This window comes from Lepus europaeus, chromosome 19 (genome assembly GCF_033115175.1).
Source record: "Lepus europaeus isolate LE1 chromosome 19, mLepTim1.pri, whole genome shotgun sequence".
NCBI classification, from domain to species: Eukaryota; Metazoa; Chordata; class Mammalia; order Lagomorpha; family Leporidae; genus Lepus; species Lepus europaeus.
In genome coordinates this window covers 10,217,862-10,239,100 of record NC_084845.1, presented here as the reverse complement: position 1 = coordinate 10,239,100, position 21,239 = coordinate 10,217,862, and the positions used below count along the sequence as shown (strand labels likewise).

Genomic DNA, 21,239 nt, shown 5'->3' with positions numbered 1-21,239 from the left:
CTGCTGTCCCCCCGCAGGAAGTGACTGTCACGTCTCTAGGGGTCCCCTTACACTTCTTAGAACCCCAGGCTCCGCATCAGGGGCTCGGGGGCCACCACGTGACCGCCCTCGCCCACCCTCTGCATCATTGTCTTTGATCTCGCTGTGCCTCTGATCTGCACACAGCTGCTCGCGGGCTCTCCACGTCTTGGCACAGACGTCAGTCTGGGGGGCTTTCCTCGTGTTTGGGTAACAGCACCTCCACTCGCGAGTGGGGCCGTGGAGGCGTCCGGGGTGCTCACGGGGGGGTGCTGGCTGCTGGCTCGAAGTGTACCCGGGGCCTGCCTGTCCCACCTGCTCCTGTCCCATGTCTGTCCTACCCGAGCGTCCCCCTCTGCGGCGTTCTGGCTCGGTGTCTTTCGTGTGGCCCAAGTCTGTGCTGAGGTCTGTTTCCCGCGTGAAACCTCGCGGTTCGCTCTGGTCCTCAGTGCCCCGCGCGGGACCAGACTTCAGACCAGTGCTCAGCTCCCGTGACAGCTAACCCTTGCCTGATTCACGGTGGAGTTGGAATAGTTAGAGTGACACGTGCAACAACCCGATGACGGAAGAGCTCTGGCCTGTACAGAGGGGATGGGGAGGAGGGAGCGGTGTGGGGCGGGGCAGGGCCAGGGGGGGTGACAGGGTGATGGGGGTGGAGGTGGGGACGGGGGGATGGGCTGAGGTAGCTCAGCAGTTATTAAAGAATTGAAACTTTGAGACTGTTTGGCTAAAGGAGTGGCAAGGAAAAACCCAAGTTTCCCGGGTGGCCAGGTCAGCGCAGATACCACCCCACCCCTCCCCGGCTTGAACTCCCTTCCCGGGCACAGACACAGCCACCGACACCGGTTCTCTCCTCAGTTTAATGGTGGTTAGTGGGATTGCCAAACCCCCTCCCCATCCCCCTCCCTGCCCCGTACAAAATGTGTGGTTTTCTTTTTTTTTTTTTTTAACAAGAAAAAGGGGGCCAAAGCCAGGAATAGGGGGAGGGGGTTGCAATCTGATATTTTCATACAGATTTTTGATTTTTTTAATATATTATATATAAAACCATAGAGACCACGTATCCCCCCAAACTCCTTTCCCCCTCCCCGGGGGGCCTGGAGGAGAGATGGGAAGGCCCCCCCAGGAGTGGGTGGACAGACAAATAGGGGTGGGGTAGACATGGGGGGAGGGGGCAGAGGGAAGGGGGGCCCAGGAACCCGGGGAAGGGGCTGGAGAAAGGGGTCAGGGCCGTCTCCCCCACCGCCCCCTTCAGTTATGACACGAAGACACAGAATCCCTGCTTCCACGCCCGCCCCCCACCCTGCCCCCACCGTGCAAACATGGCTTTGCAAAGAGGTGCCCAGAGCTCTGCAGAACTCTCACAATGGCTGGCGTGGGGTCTAGGACCCCCAGAGAAATCTCTGTTCCCCCTCCCTGCCCACCCACCTTTCCCGGAATCTGACTCCCTCCCCACGAGACCTGGTTCTGTAGCCCTGGGGCCCTGGCCTTCCCCCGGTTCTCGCCCCCTACCCAATCCCTACTGCCCTCCCTGGACTTGGGGGTCTGGACCTTGGGTCCTTGCCCCCTGGGGGCCCCTGCAGAGATCCAGGCACCCAACACCCCCATCCCTGCCCAAGCATCCGAGGTGTTAGTGGTGGGGGGAGAAGCCCACCAGCCCAGACTCCGGTAAATGTCTCTGCTGGTTCCTTGCAGCTGGCAGTGGGGGGACCCCAGCCCAGGCCCAGGCCTGGGGTGGGGGTGGGGTCAGATGAAGAACTCCTCTTTCCTCTTGTGCCCATCGCTGCCGTTGAGGAAGGCTTCTCTCGCTTCTCCCTGCTCGTCCAAGCCGCTGGCCTCGTGGGTCAGGTAGGAGCCTGGGCAGGCGACAGGTAAGTCCATGGAAGAAGGGACGTGGGGAGCCAGGGGTTGAGCAGGAAGAGAGAGACGACAGACATTGGGGAGGGGGCGTGGGGGCACAGAGGGCGGGAATCAGGACCCGGGGAGCCAATGGTGGCAGAGAGAGAGAAGACAGACAGCGGGGAGGGAGGCACAGAGGGCGGGAGTCAGGGCCCGGGGAGCCAATGGCGGCAGAGAGAGAGAAGACAGACAGCGGGGGGGGGGGCACAGAGGGCGGGAATCAGGGCCCAGGGAGCCAATGGTGGCAGAGAGAGAGAAGACAGACAGCGGGGGGGGGGGGGGGGGACAGAGGGCGGGAATCAGGACCCGGGGAGCCAATGGTGGCAGAGAGAGAGAAGACAGACAGTGGGGAGGGAGGCGGGGGCACAGAGGGCGGGAATCAGGGCCCCGGGGAGCCAATGGTGGCAGAGAGAGGGGTGAAAGCAGAGGTAGGAAGACCAGGAACTCCGCGAAGATCCACCCTTATCCCCTTCGGTCCGTGGGGTCCCCTCTGCCCCCAGGGAATCCAGTGCTTAGGAAGAGGCGGGTTTTATTCAAATCCACACCCTCAACTCGGCTTTCAAGTTCCACCCCTTTTAGAGTCCAGGGCCCAAAGCCCAGCCCTCTTTGGAATCAGCCCCAGGTCCCGCTGGAGTTTGAATTCTGGGTCTAGGCACTGTCCCCTAGATTTTAAAAATCATTTATTTGAAGGACAGAGAAGGGGGCTCCCTTCTCACGGGAGCCTGCCATGGCGGGGGACTGCCAGGTGGAAGCCAGAAGCCAGGAACTCAATCCGGGTCTCCCACGTGGGTGGCAGGGACCTAAGGACTCAAGCCTACACCTGTCTCCACCCAGGATGTGCTGTAGCAGGAAGCTCGAATCCAAACCAGATATGGGATGCCAACATCCCAACCTACAGCTTACCTGCCAGGCCCAACACCTGGCTCCGCCCCCTCCCTCTGGGGAACCGGGGACTCTGGGCCCCACCCCTTCCAAATCCACAGCCTGCCACACCCGCCGCGGAGCCCCACGCTCACCTTTCTGTCGGACAGAGCACCAGACCATGCCCACTAGCACACATATGATCAGAAACACAAGTAGCGCCAGGATGCCACCCACGATGGCGTAGGGAACCGACGTCTGGGCCTCCACCACCGCGCCAGGGTCTGCCAGGACAACGTGCAGGGCCAGGTCATTGTCCAGCCCCAGCCGCCTCCAGGCTCTTAAGCCATTCTGCACACATCCAGCCCTGCCCCTCGGAGTGCCGCATCCGGCAGTGTGACCGCCAGTTTACCATCAGAGGTAAACCCATAACGCTTATTCGGTGCTCGGGGGCCTTCCACCCGCTTTGTATATTTAGCGCGGGTACCATCGCAGCAGCCGTTAGCTATGTGCTGCTGTCGGTCGCCACTTTACTGATGGGAAAACTAAGGCGCAGACAGATCAAGTGCCAACAGAGTCAAATTTGGAGTCCAACGGGCAGCCTGGCCCCAGGTGGCTGTGCACCCTCGAATCACCTGCCCGGCCAGGGCCCCGCCCCAGACACCTGCGCCCCGCCCTCACCGTAGACCACGAGCACGTAGAGCGCCCTCGCGTGGCCGTGCTTGTTGGACGCCTCGCAGGTGTAGGTGCCGTTGTCCGCCGACACTAGGCCCGGCAGCGTGAGCGTCTCCCCCACCGCCTCGGCCCGCTCGGGCAGGGACTCATTCCCGCGGTTCCAGCGGATCTGGTTTGGCCTGGGGAGCGGGGCGAGGGGGGGAGCACGGTGAGCGCTAGGAAGCCAGGGCCCAGAACCCAGGTGTGACTTCGAAGGAACTTAGGCACGCACCCCTCGCCCTGCAGGGACCTCCAAATAAGAGGCTCTGGACCTGCCCCTTCCTTCCCCAGAGGCCGTCAGTCACCGGCCCAGCTCCCGCGGACCGCCAGTGCCGCACCCCGGCCCTTCCACTCTCCCGGTGCTCCAGCCACTGCCCCAGGACAGAGCCTGAGCGCCCTGTCTGCCCAGCCCTCCGCTCTCCAGAGCTCACCTGGGGTTCCCCGAAACAGCGCAGGTCAGCACCAACGTGTCTCCCTCCCTCACCACCGCTTGCGAGGCATGGATCCGGGCTGTGGGGGAGTCTGTGGGGAGCAGAGAGGAGGGGGAGCTGTTTCCGGATCCCCCACGCGGGGGCTAGGGCCCTGCCGGGCGCGGATGGCCAGCGCGGGGACCCCCCGGGCACTTACACTGCACGTCCAGCACGTACTGCGTCTGCTTGCTGTGGCCCGCGGGCAGCGCCTGGTTCTGCGCCTCGCAGATGACGATGCCGCCGTCGTCCTTGCGGTCCACGCGGAACCGCACCGTGCTCGCCACGCTCCACACCTTGCCATTCTCCTGGCCGCTGCTCACCCCTGCGGGGCCGGGACCGAGTGAGGCTGGGACCCCGGCCCCGCCCTCGCGCTGGCCAATCCCAAAGCAGGCAGCTTGCCAAGCCCCGCCCTCGACCCAAGGCTCCGCCCTCCTTCATCGCCACGCCTTCTCCCACTTGTACACTGGCGGCTGGTGTCCGGCAGCACCAGCGCGCTCTTCCACAAGCCCCGCCTTTCTAGGCACCGCCCCCAATCCTCGCCCCGACCCCTGCTTCCCAAAGCCCCGCCCTCCTTCATCGCCACGCCTTCTCCCACCTGCACACTGGCTGGTGTCGGCCAGCACCAGCGCGCTCTTCGACAAGCCCCACCCACCACAAGCCCCGCCCCTCCAGGCCCCGCCCCTCGGCGGCTCCGGGCCTCCGGTACCTTTGAGCTCCTTGCGGTCGCGGTACCAACGCAGAACGGCTGCCGGGCGGGACCGCGGCACCAGGCAGCTGAGCTCCACCTCGCCGCCCTCCACCGCCTGCTCGCGCACCTCCACCACGGGGTTCTCCGGCGCCACTGTCGCGGGGCAGAAGGGGGCAAGAGACGCGCCCTTGGGCCCAAAGCAGCCAGGCTGCAGGCCCCGGGAGGAGCACCCACCAGCGGCCCGCACGGTGGGCTCCATCTGCCGGAGCCGGCTGTCCGGTTCTCCCGGCGAGGGGGCGGCCGTTACCTAGCACGGTGAGCGTGGCGATCTGGTGGTGCGTGTCCTCCGTGTACAGCTGGCAGAAGTACCCGCCCTCGTCCTCCAGGCGCGCGTCCGACAGCCGGATCCGCACCCGGCGCGGGGAGAACTCCTCAAGCTGGAAGCGCTCGTCCTTCAGGGCTAGGGTGAGGGGGGGGTGAGCCCAGGGGTCCCGGCCCCCCGCCCCTCCTCCCTGAGACCCAGGGTCCCGGCCCCTGGCCCCAGGCCCCTCCTCCCTGAGACCTGGGGTCCAAGCCCCCAGCCACCTCCTCCCTCAGACCTGGGGTCCAAGCCCCCAGCCCCTCCTCCCTCACACCCAGGTCCCCGGCCCTCCTCCCTCAGACCCAGGGGTCCAGGCCCCCAGCCCTCCTCCCTGGAACCTGGGGTCCAGGCCCCCAGCCCCTCCTCCCTCAGACCCGGGGCTCAGGCCCTCCTCCCTCAGACCCAGGGTCCAGGCCCCCAGCCCCTCCTCCCTCAGACCCAGGGTCCAGGCCCCCAGCCCCTCCTCCCTCAGACCCAGGGGTCCAGGCAAAGCCCCTCCTCCCTCAGACCCAGGGTCCAGGCCCCAGCCCCTCCTCCCTCAGACCCAGGGTCCAGGCCCCAGCCCTCCTCCCTCAGACCCAGGGTCCAGGCCCCCAGCCCCTCCTCCCTCAGACCCAGGGGTCCAGGCAAAGCCCCTCCTCCCTCAGACCCAGGGCCCAGGCCCAGCCCCTCCTCCCTCAGAGCCAGGTCCAGACACAGAGGTCCAGCCCAAGGCCGGCCTCCTTCAGGACTCTCGCTCAGCCCCAGCACTCACCGCGGGTGCCGTTGAAGAACAGCGTCTGCCGGGCTGGGTTCTGGATGACGACTATGGAGCCATCGTACTGGTGCAGGCGGCAGGTGATCTCGGCCACGCCCCCCTCAGCCACTGTCACGTTCTCCGTCTGTACTTCCTGCCCCGCCCCTGGACCAGGGCACAGACAGGAGAGGTGTGGGGCGGGTGTGAGTCAGTCTTTCCACTCTCCCGCCTCCTCTCCCTCCCGTCTTTCTCCCTTAGATCCTCGCTGGCGATGAGTCCCGTGGGCTACACGAAGATCGGCCGTCCACTCGAGTGGAGACCCCAGGGCTTGTGCTGTAGCGGGGGCAGCCCAGGGCACAGTGGCAGCCCAGAGGAAGGGGAGACTAGCACGGCCCGGAGAGCCGGGTGGTCAGAGGAGGCGCTGGAAGAAGGCTCAGATCCGGGTCTTAGAGTGGACAGAAGTGCAGGAGGTACAGGGGCCTGCCGTGTGTTCACCAAACCCCAGCTTTCACACCCGGCACTTACTGTAGCCTGTCTTCCGGTTCCCAGACACACCCTTTGCAAGTGTCCCCTGCGGCCCCCGGCGTCCGGGCAGGCCCTGTAACTTGCACCTAACCCCCCGCCCCCCCGCGAATATGCTAGAAGGGATATCCTAGGACTAACAAAGCCTGAAGAGGCGTGGTGGCTCCCACCTGCGCGCTCTGCTGCCGTGTTGGGTGACAGTGCCCAGAGCAGCCTCTCTCTGAGGTGGGAGACCACATGGAGACCCAGCCAGCCGCCAGCCGTGTGAGCGAGGCCACCCTGGGTCACCCAGCCCAGCTCATCACCAGGTGCCTGGGGCCACACGAGTGACCTCAGCCAAAACCAGAAGATCTGCTCACACTTCTGACCCCCCCATCATGAACACGTATGGACCCCCCGTCATGAACACATATGGACACCCCCCATCATGAACATGTATGGACCCCCATCATGGACACGTATGGACCCCCGTTATGAACACATATGGGCCCCCATCATGAACACGTATGGACCCCCCATCATGAACACATATGGACACCCCCCATCATGAACATGTATGGGTCCCCATCATGGACACGTATGGACCCCCGTTATGAACACATATGGGCCCCCATCATGAACACATATGGACCCCCCTTCATGAACACATATGGACACCCCCCATCATGAACATATATGGACCCCCATCATGAACACGTATGGACCCCCCTTCATGAACATATATGGACCCCCATCATGAACACATATGGATCCCCGTTATGAACACATATGGACCCCCATCATGGACACGTATGGACACCCCCCCCTGTAACTTTTGTCATGGGGGGGAGGTCCTTTCCTATCCACGGTTCCCCTCTAAAGTTAACTGATCCAGTACCCAGCCAGACTCCACTTCCCAGCATGTTTTGCAGTTTTGGGGGCCAGGTGACCGAGAGCAGGGGAAGCAGCCCGGCCCACCTGCCTCACAGCCCTGTGCGCTGACCGAGGGGACAGGACTCCCAGGAGCCGGGAGGAGGGCAGCATCACACACAGGAAGGGGTCCGGGCCCCTGGCTGAGCAGCCCCCGCCTCCTGGCTGTCTAGGACTGTGGCACGGGGAGGCGAAGTCGCCGGGATTTCAGGACTGCTTGTGGGAGCAGTTCCCCCACGCGGCTTCAGCCGGCAGAGGAGCAAGCATTCCTCCGCACCAGCCGGGCAGAGCCCAGAGCAAGGCTGAGAGGCGTCAGGACCATCACCAATGCTCACCCACGACCACACAGCAGGGGGCTTCCCAGAGGTCCTGGTCAGCGCCCAGCTGAGAAAAACCGAGCTTGGGGCTCAAATATTTTTGCAACAAAGTGACCTTTTAATTCCACAATTTTCCCATGAAGGTAGAACCACACACACACACATACACACACACACACACACACACACCCCTTCCATCCTTTGGTTCACTCCCCAAATGGCTGCAACCACCAGGTCTGGACCGGGCTGAAGCCAGGAGCCAGGAACTCCGTCCAGGTCGCCCACATGATTGGCAGGGCCCCAAGCACGCGGGCCCTCTTCTGCTGCCTTCCCAGGTGCATTAGCAGGGAGCTGGATGGGAAGCGGAGCAGCCGGGACTTGGAACCGGTGCTCCACTATAGGATGCCTGTGTCGCGGGCAGTGGCTCAAGCCCCGGCGGCACCACAGTGGCAGCCCGTGTGAGCTTTCTGAAGCTCCCCCCTATTGGGGGCGTGCTGAGTGCTGTGCTAAGGGCACCACCTATATAATTCCCACTTAATCCCCTCAATACCCACAGAAAGCAAACACTACTACCAACCCCTGGGTGTTTTCTTTTCCAATCTTGGTTTAAAATTTTTTTTTTATTTTACTTATTTGGTAGACAGAGAGCGGGGGGGGGGGGGGGGGGGACACTCTCACCCGCTGGTTCACTCACCGAACGCCCACAACAGCAGGGGCTGGGAGCAGAGTGAGCAATCCCGGTCTCCCGTGAGGGTGAACAACTTCAGCCTCCATCTGCTGCCTCCCAGGGAGCCCCATTGCTCAGAGGAGAAAATTGGCCCGGAGGGATGACGTGACCTGCTCCAGGTCACGGCCAAGAGGCAGAGTCAGGATGTGCACCCAGATCTCCCTGATCCCGTATCCCACCCCCGCGCCCAGCCCTGGCCCAGGTGATGTGGGACATGCTGGGGTGATGTTGTCCTCAGATCTCCCTGATCCTGTATCCCGCCCCCGTGCCCAGCCCTGGCCCAAGTGATATGGGACACACAGGGGACGCCTCTCCATTGCCAGCTAGGAGACCGGACATTGTCCTCAGATCTCCCTGATCCCGTATCCCACCCCCGCGCCCAGCCCTGGCCCAGGTGATGTGGGACATGCTGGGGTGATGTTGTCCTCAGATCTCCCTGACCCTGTATCCCGCCCCCGTGCCCAGCCCTGGCCCAAGTGATGTGGGACACACCGGGGACGCCCCTCCATTGCCAGCTAGGAGACCGGACATTGTCCTCAGATCTCCCTGACCCTGTATCCCACCCCCACGGGCAGCCCTGGCCCAGGTGATGTGGGACACACCGGGGACGCCTCTCCATTGCCAGCTAGGAGACCGGACATTGTCCTCAGATCTCCCTGACCCTGTATCCCGCCCCCGTGCCCAGCCCTGGCCCAGGTGATATGGGACACACTGGGGACGCCTCTCCATTGCCAGCTAGGAGACCGGACATTGTCCTCAGATCTCCCTGATCCTGTATCCCGCCCCCGTGCCCAGCCCTGGCCCAGGTGATGTGGGACACACCGGGGACGCCTCTCCATTGCCAGCTAGGAGACCGGACGCTGTCCTCACGGCCAGTGAGTTTTTGAGGCAGGAAAAGGCTACGTGTTTGTCTTTAAACGCTGGGCAAGGACCCCACGGTTCTGACTTTGTGTCTACAGGTTTCATTCATTCAACCAGTTCCCGAGGAGTGGGTAGATTTCCAGGGGCTGGGCACCCAGATGAAGCCTCCGCCCCAGAAAGCCTGTAAGATTTATGGGGCGGGCCGGCACCGTGGCTCACTTGGTTAATCCTCCGCCTGCGGTGCCCTCATCCCATAATGGATGCCGGTTCTAGTCCCGGTTGCTCCTCTTCCAGTCCAGCTCTCTGCTGTGGCCCGGGAAGGCAGTGGAGGATGGCCCAAGTGCTTGGGCCCTGCACCCGCATGGGAGACCAGGAGGAAGCACCTGGCTCCTGGATTTGGATTGGTGTAGCTCCGGCCATAGCTGCCATTTGGGGGGTGAACCAACAGAAGGAAGACCTTTCTCTCTCTCACTGTCTAACTCTGCCTGTCAAATAAATAAATAAATAAAAATCTTAAAAAAAAAAAAGATTTATGGGGCGATGGACACTAACCACTGCACTGGCCCCTCCAACGCGTTGCCAGCCCCATCTGGAGGACAGTTCCCTAACCTGGCACTGCATTTTACAGTTACCCCACGTCCCGCGGAAAGAGCAGCTGGGCGAGGCCATGGGGCAGTTTCATCCAATGGCATAGAAGCCAAAGCGCCGCGTGGTCACTAGAGGAGGGATTTTCTAAAGAAGTGGGTGGGCTAGACCACCTTAGCACTCCCTGGAACTATGATGCGAGGCGCGGAGTTCTGGCAGCCTCCTTGGATCATAAGGACACAGCCAGTAGGGATGGTGAACCCAGGAGCTGGAGGTGCCTATGTCAAAGACGGAAGACGGGCAGCTGCTGTAAGAGCCCCAAATCCCTGCCTCTGCTGGAATCGACAAGTGTGCAGGGAGACCAGAAACTCCAGAAAAATGAAGGAAAACCTTGGTTTATTCTGGTGCAAAAAAAATTTAAAACCCACGCAGAGTTTTTTCATGATACGCGTCTTCCATGAACTTTCTGAACGCGGGGGATCACTCTCTGAGGTCGATCTAGCGCCCCCTGGACTATCAAGCACCACACATCCAATCCTCCTTTACCTGCCTAAGTTTTCTCAGCTCCACACGGGTCACGGGGGCCGGTGCCCGGCGAGGCAGCTGAGCCCCGTGCTGGGACGCCTACCTGCATTTAAGTCTGGGAGCTGCTCCTCATTCCAGCTTCCTGCTGACGTGCGCCCTGGGAGGCCAGGTGCTAGCTCGGGCAGATGGGTCCCTGTCACCTCGTGTGGGAGACCCAGATGGGGTTCCCTGCTCCTGCCTTCAGCCTGACCCAGCCCCAGCCGTTGCAGGTATCTGAGGGATGAACTAATGGATAAGAGAGCTCTCTAGGACTCTGGTTCTCTGTGCCTTTCAAGCAAAAAAAAAAAAAAAAAAAAATCAGACCGGGACTTTGATGCAGTAGGTTAAGTAAGCACCACCTGCCAATATGGGCACCGGTTCAGTTCCCGGCTGCTCCACTTCTGATCCAGCTCCCAGATTGGATAATAAATACATAAATGTTAAAAAAAAATTAGAAAAGCAAAAATGTCACAACCACCCGCTCAATCGCTCAGGTCAAACATCTAGAAATCACCCGAGTTCTCTCTCTCCTTCCGCCCCACCATCCATTGCATCAGCAGGGTCTGTCCATCTTAGCCCATGTCCACTCACCTGTGCTCACCTCCCCGGCTGTCACCCTCACCCTACGCCACCTCGCATCCAACCCTTCAGAGCCCACTCCTGGGTCTCTCTGCTCCCACGCCTGCTCCTCCAAGTCCTTACTCCACCCGGCAGCCCCAGGGATCTTTCGAAAAAGGCAAATCAAATCACGCCACCTCCCCTCCTAACTCCCAGCCCCACCAAAGGCTGCTCATAACATTAAAAAGTGCTCATGGCCCGGACGCTGTCAGACCTCAGTTCCGCGCTCTCTCATGCCCCCCACGTCGCCCCAGTCTCACTGCTGGGCACGGCCCCCAGAGACGCACTGGGCTTGTTCCCACCGCAGGACCTTTGCACCTGCCTTTCTCGCTACGTGCTCCTCCCCCCCTCCCCCGTCATCCCAGGGCTGTGTCCCGCTCTCATCCGGGCCTCTGAACATAGACACCTCCTCAGAGGTCCTCCCTCACTCCCCACCCCTTCACCCCCAAAGCATTTCCTATCTCCTCACCACAGTTCTGTTTCTCCCTGGAAAGGCCGTGGAGATACTCTGCTGCACTGTTGTCTGCCCCCCCCCACCAGAACACGCACTCCGGAAAGGCATGGGGGTCACCGCTGCTGCACCCCGGTGTCTACACCGTGCCTGGCACTGCACAGGTGCCTGGGCAGCTTGCTGAACGCATCAGCCACGCCAGGCAGGATCTCACTTCACCTTTGGGCCCGCGCTCATGGACCAATCCCATCTGCGTGGACTCGGGGGTGCGTGTCCTCACCTCTCTGTGCCTCAGTCATCCCATCTGTAGAATGGGGAGGTTGCCCGTGCCCGCCTGCGAGGGAGCAGCCGGGACCTGCAGCTCAGGGAGCCCCGTCCGCGCGGCTGGGGTTCGGACAAGCCCCAGGCACACGCTCACACACGTGGCATCTGCCCAGCTCCTTCAGCAACGTCTCGAAGCCTGGGCACAGACCCTGGCTCTCAGGGCCGGCCCCGCGCTAGCCCCCCATTTCACAGATGCGGAGAACGAGGCTCGGGGGTCCCAGGCCAGTCAGGGGCAAACGTCATCATCTCCCAGGAGCCACCCGGATCCGTCCCCCCCCAGTTTATGCCCTGCCGTCTGCCTGAGGGTGCACATGGGGTGAGGGTGGGGGCTTTTGTCTTGCTCCCTCCCCCTCCCACCCAAGGAGTCGGCAAGCAACAGCGTCTGTGCCCGGAATATTAATGTCTCAGGAGCTTTTGTTTCGGGGGTTGGGGGGTGGTGGGGGCAGGACTTTCTGGTCAGAGAGGGGTTGAGCTTTGGGGACTGGGGCGCTGGCCCTTTAAACCGTGTTGACCGCCAGGAGTCGTCATGGGGATGGTGCCTGGGAAAAAGGGACAGGGGAAGGTGTCCAGGAGAGGGGCCGAGCAGGTGATGCGTGGAGACCCGGGAGCCTGCACCCTCCGCCCCCAGACCCAGGGATGCAGCCACTTCCTGCCTCGGGACCCGCGAGCCCAGCCCCCCAACCCCCTCCTCCAGCAGGCTGCAGGGGTCTGGGCTCTCAGCATCTTCTGCCTTCCAATCCAGGAGTCTGAGCCCCCGGCCTTCTCCCCCCTGAGACGCGGGAGCCTGCCTGGGTTTCCAACCCCCCTTCTCCTCCAGGAGCCAGGGGTCCAGAGCACACAGCTGGTGGATGTTTCCACGGAGACTGAGCGGGGTGGGGGAGCACTTCCTGGGTCCTGAGTCAGCGAATACCCAAGGGAGTCTCAAGGTCACGGCTGCGGGAAGGTCACAGTCACCCCCTGTGTGCTGGCTCCCCAGGGGGCTCCTGGCGTCCTGCCTCTGTTCCCCCTCCTCCCCAGGGAGGTGGTACATCCCTGCATCTTGACCGAACCCCCCCGCAGCCCCCCATCAATGGCGGAGTCCGAACATCCTTGCACAAAGCGTCAATTCTTCCCTAGCTCAGCTCAGCCTTGTGAAGGCGCCTGTATTCGCAGGACCTAGGCGGCAGGGTCCCAGCCCCCTCCTTTGGAAACCTGGAGTTGGACAACACTCCCCCCAAGCCCCTTCCTCTCCCAGGACCCAGGAGTCTGTACCCCCACCCATCCTCAAGACCTAGGAGTAAACACTCCCAGCCCCTCCTCCCTCAGACCCAGGGTCCAGGCCCAGCCCCTCCTCCCTCAGACCCAGGGTCCAGGCCCCCAGCCCCTCCTCCCTCAGACCCAGGGTCCCAGCCCCTCCTCCCTCAGACCCAGGGTCCAGGCCCCCAGCCCCTCCTCCCTCAGCCCCGAGGGGCCTGGCCCCCCAGTCTCTCCTCCCTCAGACTTAGGGTTTCAGGTTCCCAGCACCTCCTCCCTCAGACCCATTGGTCCAGGCCCCCAGTCCTTCTCTAAGTCCATAGCCCTCGGCCCCAGAACCACAGAGCTGCCCTGTTCAGCCCTGGGGCCCCCTCCCAGCTGGGGGCCCAGGCACCAGGTGGGGGCGTTGGGGTGAGTCAGCAGCTTTGCACACACACAAAGTCTTCCCTGTGGCCCCCACATTCCTGGGATACTCGGGACTCCCCGGATGCCGGATGCCGGTCTCAGGCCCAGCCAAGGGGTGGGGAGCTCAGAGAGGCTGTCCCTGGGTGCAGGGCCGGGGGGACACATTCCTGCTTGCGGAGGGTGCGAGCTTGCCCTGAGCTCCTACCGCCCCTGCCCACCATGCACCCCCCCCCCAGGAGGGCCAGCGCTGGGCCCACTCCCTTGCCCTCTGGGTTCCTGGGGAAGAGCCGGGGTGCGTGGTTCCTAGGAGCCTGCGGTCCGCGCCGGCAGCAGCCAGTGGGTGCTTGGGTCCTGGTGCCACAGGCCCTTGGATGCTGACAGGTCTGGCCATCTCCAGCTCCCCCCCCCCCCAAGAAAGAGAAAGCTGCCTTTGTGTTCCCCAAGACGGGGACAGGCCAGGCTCGCACGGGGCCCAGCCCTGCTGCCGCCGAGGTCTCGGAATCCACCGCAGACCCTGACCCCCACCCCCAGGCTCCGGGGCTCAGGCCGGGTGGGCGGGGGTCAGCGACAGAATCTTCATGAGACCTGTTCTTGGGGTGGCTCATGACCGGGGGTGGGGGGACCCCTTGTTCTCAGAGTGGCTGAGAACTTCCATGGCGGCGGGGTGGGGGTGGGGGAGGAGTGAGTCACCCTGGGAGGAAGACTTTATCTCAATGAACAAACTCCCACCACAGCCCCCCGCCCGTCTCCTCCCCATCTTTGCATCTGTCTGTCTGTCTCTCCCCTCTGCTCCTTTCTGTCCTGCTCAGTTCCTGGCCCACCCAGGGGTCTCTGTGGCCTTCTCACTTCCGCTCCTCGCCCACCCCAGACCCTTCTTCCTTTTGGCCAGGGTCCCAGCATCCTCTGCCGGTGTCCTGGGCACACCCGTGCACTCTGCAGCAAGAGGTACATTTGGGAGCACAACGCACCCCATCTCCCACCGGCTGGGCAAGACGAGAGAGGAAGGCCCTGAAATGCGGAGGCCAAGGCCATTCGGAAGTATCCAACGAGCAGAGGCTCAGCCACTCGGAGGCCATGTGCTACAGCTCCGCGGGAGAGGCGGGGTGGGGACGGATGACACAGGAGAGGGCCAGGCCAGGCTGCGACCCAGCTCCTGAGCTCCCAGGGTGCCAAGTGCGCTCTCCACCTGCGACACCCACGCCATTGAGTCCAGAGAAAGTTTACCGAGAGGATTTAGGATGGCAGGAAGTGGTGAGTCTAAAATCAAACAAGGGACGAGGCCGGAGAGCTGCCTGCCCGAAGCGGCGGAGGCCGGAGCCGTTAGCCGGGGCTGGTGGTCACCTTAGCCTACGTCCTGCTTCTGAGGCCCCGAGTTCCCATGATGCTCAGCTGTCAAGATTCCAGATGGCAGACCTGGGAATCCGAGGGCTGGAGATGTCAGAATTTGAAAGGCGCCGAGGCGCTAGGATGCTGACACCGTGAAGCCCTAGCACTGGAACGAGGTGTGAAGACGCCAAAGACTCCAGGAGTCTAGGATCCTAATGACGCAGATGCTCTAAGACACCCTCAGGTTTGCTGTTTACTGGATTCATTGGATGCTATGAGCCTGGTTCTCAGCCTCAAAAAAAAAAAAAAAAAATCACAAAGAAAAACAAAATTTGATCGTGGCTCAGGCGCCCAGGCTCTCATCTGGGAAATCGTGGCAGGCCTGCTGCAAAGCGACGGCAATGCTCAAAGTTCTGAAGCAGCCCCGACGGCTGCAGGAAGAGGGGCAGAGCCCGAGCGAGCGAGGGAGAAGCTCAGCTCCCCCCGGCCCCAACCCCAGCGGGTGCACTCAACTTGCTAGAAACCCCGCAGCGCTGAGCTGCCCTGCTCCCGGGGGTCACTGAGTTCAACAGCCTCACTTTACACACAGGAAAGCTGAAGCCTGCAGAGGGGGGGTTGTCCCCGGCCGCTGGGGCAAATGCATGAGGCGGAACTGAAGCCCAGGCCCCCAGCCCCTGCCACCTGGGTACCACTCCTCCCCCCAACCTCCACAGAGCCTCCTGCCCACCTCATGGTGCCCAGCTGCCTCCCAACGCGGACTTGGCCCCTCTGCGAGGGGGTGACCCGGGGCCGGCTGGACACACACAGTGTGAGTGTGTGGGTGACATTTGCTGACCTTGTGCCCGGCCTCAGGGTCACCCCGTCCTGGGGGTCTCCAGCTCCTCACGGGGTGCGATCAGGGGGTGTGAAGCGCTCCCTGGCTGTCCTGGAGGGGGCTTCTAAGAGCTGGCCTGGGCACGTGCATGGGTGCCGAGGTTTGGGGCTGCATCTGCTCAACCCACGTGTGTGCCCACACGTCAGGGTTCCCCAGCCCCACTCCCCCACATACATGGGGACACCCCCTCCCCCGGGCTCCTCACCCTGCCCTGCCTGCCTCCGGGGGGCGCAGAGGGAAGCCGAGATGAGGGTCCCCGGGTGAAGGTTGTGGGGTGGAGGGAGAGGCGCAGAGGCGCTGGGACAAGAGAAGGGGCTGGGGGGGGGGGAGATGGGTGGCCGGGCAGGCTAGAGAAAGGGGTGACAATGACAGCGACGGGCAGATGGGGGGGCAGAGAAACAAGAGTGACAGACACGGACAGAGACAGAGAAGGAGGGCAGAGAAGGGTGAGCGGAGAGAATGGAGAGGGGACAGAGTGACCCGGGAGAAAGGGACAGAGACCAGGGGACAGAGGTGGGCGACAAAGACAGGACAGAGGGATGGGGGACAGGGAGGCAAGGAGAAAGGGGGACAGACAGGAGGGACAGAGGACAAGGGTAGGGGGACGAGGAGCGCGGCAGAGAGACGCACGCCAGGCAGAAGGGCAGCGGGACCGGTCCGGAGAAGGCGGGCTTGTTGAAGGGGGGGCGGTATCGGGCCCTTTGTCCCCGCCGGGATCCAGGCCTGCGGGTGGGGGGGGGGGGGCTGCGGCACGGCGGCCGGGGCCCGCGCCCCCTCCCCCGCTCGCGGCTCGCGGCTCCCGGCCCGCGCTGCGCTTTGTCCCGGGGAGGGGGCCCAGCCCGGCCCCGCGCGCATTGTTCGGCCTCTGCGGCCCCGCGGCGACCGCGCTGTCACCGCGGCGCGCCCCCCGCCCTAACCCGGCCAGCCGACCCCGGCCCCCGACCCTACCTGGCCCCGCCGCGGCCGCCCACAGCAGCAGCAGCGGCCACTGGAAGCGCCGGGCCCGGCCCATGGTGCCGCCGCCGCCGCCGCCGCCGCCGCCGCTCGCTCCCGGCCCGGCACCTGCACCGCCCGCGCCGCCCGCCCCGCCCCCGAGCCCCGCCCCCTGCCCGCCCGGGGGCGGGGCTCCGGGGCGGGGGCGGGGCCAGGGCTGAGGAGGGGCGGGGGCGGCGGCGGAGCAGCCCCGCAACAATGGGGGGCAGCGCGCGGAGTCGGGGTGGGGGTGCAGGGGGCGCAGGCGCGGGAGAGTTGCGGGTGCCGAGCGGAGGTGTCGCTGGGCGAAGGTGTGCCGCGGGGGTGAGATCGTCGGCGCGGGAGGCCGAGTGTGCGGGGCGCGAGAGCTGCGTGGGCGGGCGTTGCTGCGGGATAGGAGCCGTGTGCGGGGTGTGAGAGCCGGGCGCGCTGCGCGAGGGGTGTGCGTGGCGGTGTGAGCCCTGCGGAGGGGCTGCGATGGCAGGCGACCGGGGTGTGCGGGGTTTCGCGGGCACAGGTGCGTGTGAGGGTGAAGGTGTCTTGCACAGGGCGGGGCCTGGGCCCCGGGCGCCGGGTGGGGTCAGCCCGCGCCCTCTGGTCCCGGCCCGGCCCGGAAAGCCCTCGCTTGCGTCTCCCTCCCGGGGAGGGGCGTCCCGGCTCTCTGCCCCAGCCTGCCTCTCTGTGGCCCTGCCTGTCGCTTCGTGTCTCACTGCCCATCACCGACGCTGGCTCACCCCTGCAGGCCTGGGTGGCTTCTCCCTCCTGGGAGTGTTCCCCCCACCCCCCGAATCCTCTCCTGTGGGCCTGGGTGCCCCTTGTCACCTGCAGGACCCAGCAAGACTGAGAAACTACGGGAAGCAGGAGGTCCCCTGGCCACGCAGGTACAGTGGGCCCGGATACACCACTTAGGAACATCCTTACTCTTTCTCTCCACCGAAGAAATTCTACATCCGGGCCCAGCAAGGCGCTTCGGCTCCCAACACCATTTTCATGCAGCACCTAAAGCTGCCATCAGCCCCTGGGTCCCCAGGACCACAGTTCTGAATGGCTTCTTTGCTTTTCGGTTCTCAGCTTACCAGCCTCTGTTGGCTGGGGAGAGAGAGGGTCAGCCCCAGTCCCCTGCCACCCTCCGCCCAGGGTCACCGATGTGTGGCCCGGGCTGCACAGGAGCGAGGCGTTGAGGACTGGGTCAGCGAGTCCTTTGCAGTTGGGTTTTCTTGCAAGAACCAGTGAGCGTCCCCGCTCAGGGCTGCAGCCGGCGTCTCCTGCCCCCGCCGTGGGCCACCCTGGGAGATGTCGGTGTGGTCCTCACCCAGCATCTTTGGGCTCCACGATTTCTTCCATCGGAGGGCGCCGTGACAGTGGAGGTCCTGTCCCTCCTCTTACCCCCCAGGCCCCTAAACTCTGTCCATTGGGAGTTTAGGGTGAGTGACAGCAAACCCAACTCAACCGGCTTAAGAGGAAGAGAACGGTTTTGGGGTGAGCATTGGGATGGGGTGGGCTCTTTGCTTGGAGCACCTGGGATGGAGTCCCAGCTACTCTGCTTCCAATCCGGCTTCCTTCTAACTCACCTGGGAGGCAGCAGGTGACGCCCGAGTACTTGGGTTCTTGCCACCCCGGTGGCGGCTGGGTGGCCTGTTTGGAGCAGCCCTGGGCATGGCGTGGCCCAAGATTCACGCAGAGGCCACGGGGGCAGCCCGGCTTGCGGAGTGACCCCGTGGCAAGGGCCAGCTCTCCTCTCCAGCTCCTCCCCCGGGCTTGTGGTCGGTGTTTGATACGCAGGCTGTTTCCCTGGCTGAGCGGGCAGCGTGCTGAGACGACTCGCCAGCGTGGGTGCTTGCCTGTGACCCGACCAGCTGTATGAGGGACAACAGGGAATGACTCTTGCAAAGTGATTTTGTTTTCAACAATTCTGAGATCTGTGCTTTTTTTTTTTCCATAATCTGCATTGCTCTGACCCCTTTAAAGACCTCTCATGTGTATGTCTGCATTTCGCATATTTTTGCACCAAAATAAATATTCTTCTTTAAAAAGCTTTGTTTATTTGAAAGGCAGAGTTACACACGGGAGAGGGAGAGACAGATCTTGTATCTGCTGTTTCACTCCCTCAACTGGCCACAACAGCCGGGCCTGGGCCAGACTAAAGCGAGGAGCTAGGAACTCCATCTGGGTATCCCAGGTGGACGCAGGGGCCCGAGCACTTGGGCCATCTTCCGCTGCTTTCCCAGGTGCATGAGCGGGGAGCTGGATCGGAAGTGGAGCAGCCGGGACTTGAACCAGTGCTCAGATGAGACACTGGTGTCCCAGGCAGCAGCTTAACCCGCTGTGCCACAGAGCTGGCCCCTAAACTCATCTTTTCATTCCCTCTCCCACCGCCTTTGGCAAGTGCCCCCGTTGTGGTAGCCTTGACTAGGGAGGGCTGTGGACAGCGCTGTGACCCAAGCTGGACCTGGTCCGAATCGCCCAGCTAGAATCCTAGACCTGGGACTCCAGTGGCTTTTGATACTTGTGGCGCTTTGGATATGGTTTGTCCCGCAGAGGCCGGAAGCTTGGTCTCTAGTGTGGCAGTGTTCAAGTGGTGCAAGCTTTTACAGAATTATTTAGGTCATGTGGGCTCTGCCCTCGTGGAATGATTAATGCTGGACTCAAGGAGTGGGTGGGGTCTCACAGGAGGAAGCTCCAGCCAAAAAAAGGGGGGGGGGGTTGTTTATTGAAGAAGGGACTGGAGCTGGTGTGGTGGTGCAGTGTGTTAACCCACGGCTTGAGAAGCCAGTGTTGCATGTGGAAGCCGATTTAAGTCCCAACTGCTCCACTTCTGATCCAGCTCCCTGCTAATGTGCCTGGGAAGGCAGTGGAAGATGGCCCAAGTGCTTGGGGCCCTGCTACGCATGTGGGAGAGCCAGAGGGAGCTCCAGGCTTCTGGCTTTAGCCTGGCCCAGCCCTGGCTGTTGCTGCCATTTGGGGAGTGAACCAGCAGATGAAAGATACCTCTCTCTCTCTCTCTCTCTCTCTCTCTCTAATAAAATAATTTTTTTTTTTAGAAAATAAGAAAGGGGCTGGTGCTGTGGTGTAAAAGGTTAAGCCACTGTCTACAATGCCAGCATTCCATGTGGAAGCTGGTTCGAGTCCCAGCTGCTTCACTTCTGACCCAGCTCTCTGCTGTGGCCTGGGGAAGCAGCAGAAGATGGCCCAAGTCCTTGGGCCCCTGCACCCGTATGGGAGACCTGGAAGAAATTCCTGGCCCCTGGCTTTAGCCTGGCCCAACCCTGGCCATTGTGACCATTGTGACCATTCAGGGGAGTGAACCAGCAGATGGAAGACCTCCCTCTATCTCTCCTTCTCTCTGGGTGTATCTCCAGGTCTTTCAAATACATAAGTAAATTTTTTTTACAGTAAATAAATAAGTAATAAAAAGATAAACAGAATGACCTTGGCTCTCCCCAGTCTCCTGCTTCCTGTCTCACAGCGTAGCCTCCTCTGCACGCACTCCCATTATTGCAGTGCCAACTGCTGGGAGGCCCACACCGGAGCCCCGCAGGTGCGGGGTCCTGCCTTTGAATCCCCGGATCTCTTTGCTTTATAAAGTACCTAGAACGCTGGGATTTTGTGAGCGCAGCAAAGAAACGGAGATGGTACTCACCATCTCCAAGGGCGCATTCGGTTGCTACATGTGAAGTAGAAGTCTGAGAAACAGGGAAACCAAGCAAAAGACCGGGAGGGAACAAACCCACACACACAGAGTCAGAAAGCGCGAGATGGAGAGAGACAGTGATTGAGATTCTGCAAGAGGGAGACAATTGATTTTTCACACAGCTCAGCCTTTCAATTTTATTTCCTGTCCCTGGTGGGGCCCAGAGACCTAGCTCTTGCTTGGATTCTGAACTTCCAATAACACTGTTTTTGCTTAAGTCAGCAGGAACTTAACTGTTCTTGCAACTAAAGATCCCTGAGCAAAAAACCTGGGAGCTATTAGGTCCTGATCACCAGCTATGGCTCAGGACGTGATGAGAAATTTGCCCTTAGCCTCAGTATCTGCCGGGTGGCTCATGGGACACGGTTCTGTGTCTCCTGATCCCCACTGGAAGGCATCATGGGAGATGCAACCCTAGCCCCAGGCTCTGCCACAGGGCCTCATGGGAAATTCAGTTCTAGCTTCACTTCCTGCCGTAGGGGATCGTGGGAGATGTGTCCCTGGCTGCAGTATGCCGTAGGGAGTTATGGGAAAGGTGACATTAACCTCAGTTCTGACTGTGGAGTATCTCGGATGGTGTTGTCCTGCCCCATCCCTGCTGTAGGACATCACGGGAGATACAAGGGTATTTCAAACACTTCATGGGAAAAATGAGATTAGAAGATAACTTTATTTTGGTGCATGTAATACAATCCTTGTGTAACTTTTTCATGACATGCGTTTTCCGTGAAGGCCTTGAGTGTCGTCCCGGCCAGTTTCTGTTGTAGGGCATCATGGGAGAGGCAGCCCCCACCCCCTTCTTTCTTCATCCCCTGCCATGGGCCAGGCCTACGGAGGTGAGCAAGCCAAAGGTCTTGCTCTCCATGGCACTCGTAATGGGGAATAAGCTAACACCAAGCAGCCTGGCAAGCCTGGCAGTTAGTTCCAGCTAACCAGTCCTGCACGAGGAGACAGCCCACAAACGTGATGGTGGAGAACCACAACCATCCCGTGGTCCTGGCGTCAGGCATTTGAGCCGCACTGGCTCTGGGACCCCAGGGCTTGGCTCGAGCAGCTGGAGATGCAGGGGTGGGTTCACCGGGGGCCACACAGGGGAAGCCTGGGCTCCGGCTT

General features: G+C 62.1%; 1 protein-coding gene across 1 annotated transcript; it reads right to left on the bottom strand.

Annotated features, from left to right (window-relative positions):
• Window positions 1-865: 865 nt before the first annotated feature.
• CADM4 (cell adhesion molecule 4) lies at window positions 866-16,476 on the bottom strand. The gene is made up of 9 exons (XM_062177311.1): window positions 16,412-16,476; window positions 5,766-5,912; window positions 4,958-5,110; window positions 4,669-4,803; window positions 4,120-4,284; window positions 3,924-4,014; window positions 3,460-3,632; window positions 2,934-3,062; window positions 866-1,874 (listed from the first exon to the last, which is right to left on the bottom strand). The coding sequence occupies exons 1-9, from the start codon at window positions 16,473-16,475 to the stop codon at window positions 1,765-1,767; spliced, it is 1,167 nt and encodes a 388-aa protein (XP_062033295.1). The 5' UTR covers window position 16,476; the 3' UTR covers window positions 866-1,764.
• Between the last annotated feature and the right edge of the window lie 4,763 nt (window positions 16,477-21,239).